Here is a 7,360-nt window from a genome sequence, read left to right on the forward strand (position 1 = left end):
TAGCAAGTAGTGCAGCCAGTGATTCAACCCCTCCCACATAACAAATACCCAAAACACATGAGGATGCAGGTTAACTCTACAGGCAAAAACTCCTGACTCTCTGGTTGTGAGGACGATATAAAATGAGATGGATTTATCAAACTATCATTGGTTTGTTTTTCTGAATAGTGACAATATTCAGGTTCTCAAAATGTATTTGTAATTTTTCTTTTCAAAAAGTGTATAATGTTGCCTTCTTGTTACTTGTATGAAAAGTAATAGCAAAGGGTAAAAGTTCAGAGTACACTGGGTACAGGCTATATGAAAAGAAAAAAAAGGCCTGAGAATACATTTGAATGCATTACAAAGGTACTTTATGCTATAAACTTCAATGTGCACTAGAACCAAATCTCATGACGAATCTATCCCACGGTACTTAACTGATATTCTTCCTTATTTCTTTGCTTCTTCCATAACATCTTCTCTTGTACTTGTACATGAAAGGGCGGCCATCAAAGCAAATTAAAGAGGACATGTGGATAAACAGGACAAAAGTGGATAAGATAAATCTTCGTTTTGGCCAATTTTGCTTTTATGAATCTAAATCATCAAGGGACGCTTTCTTTATGTGAAGCCGACCTTGCTGTGACCACAGCTGTGTTGACCCAGCTACACGCTCTCATCACAACGTCCTGATCAAGTTTTGGGCTTTTAACTTCATTAAACCGCCTCGTTCACATTAAACAGGCAATAAATCCCTCTGTGGTAATCTGCTCTCTCGGAGAGGCGACTTGGCAGCACCAAGACTTTTATATGTTTACACAAGAAGCTCCTAATGAGCGCCTCTTCTTTTGTGTCTGTCTCCTCGCTGCTGCTGTCCAGTTTTTAAACGTCTCTTTGCCTCGGCTTGGAGCCAGCACAATGTTGCAAGACATCAATATTAGCCAAGGCATCCCGGTTCAAAGCATTCTTGAGGTAAAGAGTTGAAGTGCGATAAGATATCAGACTGTTGGAGAGCAATCTGTAATAGGTCTTATACAAGAATTCCTCCTTGGACATTTCCCCCACACGCTGCTTTGAGTTAATGTTGGAAATCAAACCGAAGTCGCAGCTTGAACTTTACTCCTCCATTCCCTGATTCATCCATGCACCCTCATTGTTTAGGGTTGAATTTACACTCTTTGAAAGGCCATAACCTGGCAGATCTAATGCTAATAGACTAGCTGTTAACTGCTTGTCAGGGCCGGCGCGTTAGCCAGGAAGGCTGAACATCGACCACGAGGCAAATGTCACTGCTCTTTGCAGCCGAGCTCATCTTTAGCGACAGCTGTCTGTTGATTTATGGGAAAGGCATGGAGCTTTATCTGTCTGAACCTCTGCAGGTCCCGTTTCACGCCGCTGAAGCAGAAAATACCAAAGTACCATGGGATGGATGCAAAATCAATGCTCCCGTGTTTCAGAAATTTATACACGACATAACACAGAACCCACAGGACTTTGTGCTCATTTTGATTTTTGTGGATATAAAGCCCCACTCTGATTAAAATGTTTTTCTTAGCAAATTTTCGATAATGGAAGACATTAATAAAGAAAATTAAGAACAAAATTAAATATTTGAGTATTTACTATTAAAATTTTTAAATCAGGGGTAGACAAAAAATGAAGTCGAAAAAAGATTTTATTTGTTACATAGAACATACACTGGTTGGGGAAGAGGGTTGCTCCACGCCAGCGGTCCTGCCCCCTCTTCTACTCTGCAGAAACTATGTCCCCAGAAACATTTCTTTTTTTTATTTTTTAATTTTGGCTAAAAATGGTATAATCATAATTCAAAGATCACTGAAAACACTTTGAGAATAGTTTAAAAGATGATCAAAGTGGGTCTTTAATCATTTTACCATTGCTTTAAATAAATTAGGTAAATATTTACTTGAACTTTTAGTCTTTTTAAGTAGTAATTTAGTCTTTTTAAATTTTAAAATTTGTCTTTAGTGATGATCAAGTGACTTTAGCTGCCAACAAATCAAATCAAACTTTATTTATCAAGCACTTTCAGTAGAACATTGCCTTGATATGCCACTGGTGAAACCTAAATAAGTCATGTTCTTGGACACAGCGTAACTTTTTGACCATTTTGACATTCAACATGGATCCGTTGATTCTGATGCAGAGAAAATGTCTTTAAATATCAGCTTTGCACCACTTTGAAACACAAATCATAATGCTTCCACCTCCATGCTTGACAGTGGGGATGGTGCTCTTGGGGTCATAGACAGTATTTCTCTTTAGTCGACATTTTTCTGTTGTACGGATTTCGCCCGATTTCGCCATTTTGATAACAAATGACATTAGCGAGTAGTGATTTGCTTCGAGCGTTTGAGGCGGGCACCACATGGTCTTCTGATTGGCCATCTGATTGGCCAGTTCATAACTTGAAAAACAAGCGATAAAGAAAATATATCATGAAAAAAAATTTGGTTTAACAAGATAATGTTACAAATAGACACCAGCACAAGAATGGTTATTCTGACAAACAGAATGACTGAATAATACGTGTTTATTTTTCAATAGAAGTCTATGGGGTTTTGGGTTTCCTGGGACCAGCAGTATACTTCCTATTTAGTGAGTGGGGAGGATCAATGGGAAACGAATAAGGGGTTTTAACTAAACACTCCGTGGCTTCTGCAGCCACGACTTAGCGGGCCAAATGATAACCTTTGGAGCGCCAATTTGTCCCTCCGGCCAAACTTTAGGCACCCATGGTCTAAGCTGTAAATGCATGTTTCACTCGTAGCTACACTCATTTTTAATACCGCTTTTAGGCTCTATGTACTAAACGTATGGCCGTTAAATGTCAAACTTTGATCAGTCAGAGACTAGGATTTGATAGTGACAATAGTGACTTTGGTTTTTGTCTTCCCATATAGGAACCTCCACTGAGCCCCATACCACAAGAGCTTCCTGTCAACTCCCTCCTCGACAGCCAGGAACGCCGGATCTCCCATTCCACCTTTGAAACCTTCGATGGCTCGGACACCATTTCCCCGCCACGAGCTAACGTCATAACACGCATGGGTGAGTTTTGGTCGATCTCTCTGAAAAATACAGATTCAGTTCTGGTCTCGACCCCCTCATGTGGTGATATTTCACACATTTTCCTCATCAGTCTCTGTAATCTGACGTTAATACCGTCTCCTGTGAAACCTAAAAGAGTCCACTCGCTTCTTTCAAACCGGCGTCACGTTGAAGGCGTCTTCCCCCCTCATCGTTCCAGGGAAAGCTGCTTCAGGATCCAGTCCTCTCAGGGATTAATGTCAGCTCCAATCCGCCCCACTTTTTCACTCCACGTTTCTTTGGCTTTATTCTGCACCACTGACAGCATCAGATGTTGGTTTCTTTGAGGTATTCAAATTGCTGATTCAGTCTTCGATTATAAGCCGCTGTCATCTCAACATCAACCGAGCTTTCATGTGTTTCAAGACAAAAAGCGTAGCGGGATTGCATCAGTTAGCAGGAATGATTCAGTTCTTCTTTTGTCAGCGCAAACCTGCTTCAAAGAGAGCTGCTTGGGATGATTTGGTGTCCGTTCCATCGTTAGTTTCAATTTTTCATCTTTTTTTTCTGTGTGTCCTTAATCAAACCCTTTCATTCATAATTTTCCTCCGCAGCGATCAGCTGTCTCCTCACCTTTCACCCCGCTCATCACCCTGACCATTCCTCCCTCTGCGAAGGGATTTTTGCAATCAGCCATCGACATTTTCTGCCCCGTCTGCCCTTCTCCCGCTCACTCTCCAATTTCTTTTCTGTACCTTCCCCACCTTATCCTCCCTAAGCGGTGCCACTCTGCCACTGATCATAGAAGATCAGAGACTCTGTCAGAGGCATCTGACGGTTAATTAAGCCTCCGGATCAATAAGGTTTCAACCCTGACATTCTTTCTATCTCACTCTTCCCTCTTTTTTCTTCTTTCATTGTGTGTAACTTTTGCTCAAAGTCAGATGTAATTTATAATGGTTTTAATTGGTTTGTCTGTTCTGCTTGTGGAAAGCCAATCTACAAGAAAATAAAAGCTTTTCTTTTTTTTTTTTATTCCTAAACATTGAAGCTTCAAGGACACCCTGTCCTTGCCTCATCAGTAAAATGAGCCTAAAGGAAGGGTTTAGTGATTTGCGTGGAGTACCTGCTAAATCAGTAAGCTTTCACAGATGACGTCTAAGGTCTGTTACATGTTTGGAGTGACTTCAGGACAGTGTCAGGTTGCTTTTAGTCATCAGGCTCCCTCAGACTGCTATTACCTGTCAGGTTTTCATCATGACAAAAGTGTAGAGTTGAAACGTCTTATCAAAGGACAGGAAAAGATTTAATTCAGTCAGTATAGTGGAAAAAAAGTGATTTTCCTACTTACTGACTTTAAGTGGTAGTAGACAAAAATATAAATGAAAAAATACTTAGGTCTTCAAGTTTTCTTCCATTCAAGGTCATATTGAGACAGATTAGGAGGGTGCAGGAACAGGTGCATGCTCTAACACCTGAGCATGGGGCCCATGCTGGGCTTGGCTGGCTTTTTGGTAGCTTGCTAGGATGGGAAAGTAAAGACACACAAGTAATAAAAGACCAAATTTTCATTTGTTTTGCATGTTTTCCACTTTTAAATCTCTTTTGTGACGTCTGTACTATTTTACAAAGGAAAAACTTTGTTCCCCCTAAGTGTCTGTAACAATGGAGACTAAAATCTGCTTCGATGTTCTCCAGTTACTGGTTATATTAACCAATACCAGAGCGTATGTAAAAAATCCACTAAAGCCTTGAATTAAGTTAAAAATAGTACAAAAAAAATGTATCAGTTGTTATGAATTTAAAGTGTAAGGTAAATTATAAAAAAATGATAATTTATAGTAAATTGAGGGCAGCTGGGGTTTGTTACATTGAGATATGGCCAGTAATTATTGTTTAGGAGACACATCATTGGCTTTTATTTAAAAGTAATACTTTCTGCTAAATCTTTAAACTCTCACTGACCACAACTGTCCATCGAACACCCACATTTTACATGGTTACTGATGGCTTTTTTATTACTGTCAAGACTTGGAGCAAGATCAAAGACTTGGGGCAAGATCAGTCAGTACAGTCAAGTCTTATCTTAAATAATACTTGATACTAGCATTGCAGAAACAGACCAGATTTAGATAACCGGAGAGATCTGGCTGGTACATACTACAACTACCTACTCGGGACATACTTTGAACACCCAAAATGTTTCCAGAAGTTCTGCCAGTTTATCCAACTGTAAACTATTGATGGGAAATGTTCAAGACTTTGCCATTCATGATAGAGAACTGGTATATACATAAAGTCAAATTTTCTGGTACTTTACAAGAAAACCTTTCCAGAAAGCTTCTAGATAGTAACAGCTGTTAATTGATTCTTTGTAAGCTTTGCTATGAGGATTTTGGACGCTCCTACTAACCCCTGACGATGGCTCCCGACACTGTACACCAGAAATGAAGGCCATTGCTCACTTGGGCAGCTTGACAGTAAGCCGCTGGTAATTGAATCCTCCCTCAGCTGTAAATCAGCATGATGGGAGAAACGTTGGCGTAAACTCGAGAAAATTTGTTTTGTTGGAGTCTGCAAGACCAAGATCAAGAAGATTGAAATTATACCACGTCTTGCTTGATGGGCACATTTAAAAAGATGGTTATTTTCGGCATCAAAAACAAATAATAAATTATCTGAAGTTCTTATTTGAAGGCTGTGGGAGAATTTGAAGCAATTTTACAGGAACTTAACGCAATTAATACACTAACACACAAAAAAATGACCTAAACCTCACATAAACAAGACAAGTTTGAACTGGATAACAGACTGAAAAACTGATGTGTGACGAAAAAACCCTAAATCTTGACCGACCTTGACACAAACTGATAGCTGTTATTGTCTATTTTGGCATTGGACCCAAACTAGAAAAAGTAATTACCATATTTTCCAGAGTATAAGTCCCACTGTAGTATAAGCCACAAGAGCAAAAAGTGCTGAATCAAGAAGAAGTCGCTCTGGAGTATAGGTTGCACTTTTGGGAGAAAAATCTGACGTTTCAGTGCAAGATAGATAGATAGATAGATAGATACTTTATTAATCCCAAGGGAAATTATCCCCCAAGACCAGTGTAGTTAAAATAAATAAATAAAAAAAAACTAAGAATACTCACTTTTGATCTGTATGAGAAAAATATCAGAGTTTAAGAGGAAAACATTCAGATTCTCTTCCATGCTTGTCTTGGACAATACTTTTTCTGCCACAGTTGTTAGAGGAAACAACCGCTAAAGGACAACTGATGTTTACTGGGAAAATAACAAATATTTGAGCCTATTGATGTCTATAAAAAATAAAAATAAAAAAACACACAAACAAGTCGCTCCTGAGTATAAATTGCCACCCTGGCTAAACTATGAAAAAACTGCAATTTATACTCCAGAAAATGCAGTAACAGGAGACCAGGCTAGATGGAAGAAGTTTTAAAGCATAGTAAGCCTTTAACATTAGAGCTTTAGCTCCAGTGTTAACATTCTTTTCACTACCTCAACTCTTCCACCGTTAACATAATTAACGTAATTCCAGGAGATTCGTTTGCAGAAAAAAGTGACTTTGCATCGGTAACAAGTTACGTTAGTAATTTGTTGCATATCGGAGCAAAGCTGATATGAATAGCTGTTTTTCTCCATGTTAGAATCAGCCGATTCATGTTGATCGTGTAAATGGTTGAAGAGTTACGGTATGTCAAAGAGTGTGTGTTATTTAGAGTTCATCGGTGACATCTCCGATGCATAAGGGTAAAATAAACTTGACACACAAAAAGAGAAACAAAGGGAATGACAAAGACAATAACCTGACAAGAAAGAACTTTACATCATACACTTAAACACACTGAGGATGATTGATCAAACTGAACAAAGTTGTGGATAATATCAAGTGAAACCAAGTGACCCCTAACCACCACCTCAAAAAAGAGCATGGAGGAATTATGACAGAGATCAAAATCATTTGATCTTCACAGTACCCCTTCCTAAAGGAACAGATTCCAGATGCCCTGATCCATCACACCAGGGAGAATGGGACCTTGAGGTGGGAAAGAACAAAAGCAAAACTAGATCTAGATCCACATCTTGCAGCTAGACAGAAATGAAGATGAATCATAGTGAATGACTCCTGAAGAACAGAACAGGAAGAGGGGAATGCCCAACGACCCTCCCCAGAGACAGAAAACACTAAGGGGAGAAATCCTGGTGAGCATGTCAAATGAGAAAAACTAACAAAAATGTGATAAAAAATTGAAATTTAGTGCATTCGACAAAACCTGAACTTGGACAAAAACCTGGCCAGA

General features: G+C 39.1%; 1 protein-coding gene across 2 annotated transcripts in view; it reads left to right on the forward strand.

The window, feature by feature from the left end:
- The window catches only part of LOC112151407 (partitioning defective 3 homolog), a 438,282-nt gene that overhangs the window by 244,824 nt on the left and 186,098 nt on the right, over nt 1–7,360 (forward strand). For both annotated transcript variants that reach the window (XM_024280344.2, XM_024280343.2), the window contains exon 15: nt 2,907–3,054. In XM_024280344.2, coding sequence (XP_024136112.1) covers nt 2,907–3,054 — 148 coding nt within the window. The remainder of the gene's footprint in view (nt 1–2,906; nt 3,055–7,360) is intronic.

Source organism: Oryzias melastigma, linkage group LG20 (genome assembly GCF_002922805.2).
Source record: "Oryzias melastigma strain HK-1 linkage group LG20, ASM292280v2, whole genome shotgun sequence".
Classification (NCBI taxonomy): Eukaryota; Metazoa; Chordata; class Actinopteri; order Beloniformes; family Adrianichthyidae; genus Oryzias; species Oryzias melastigma.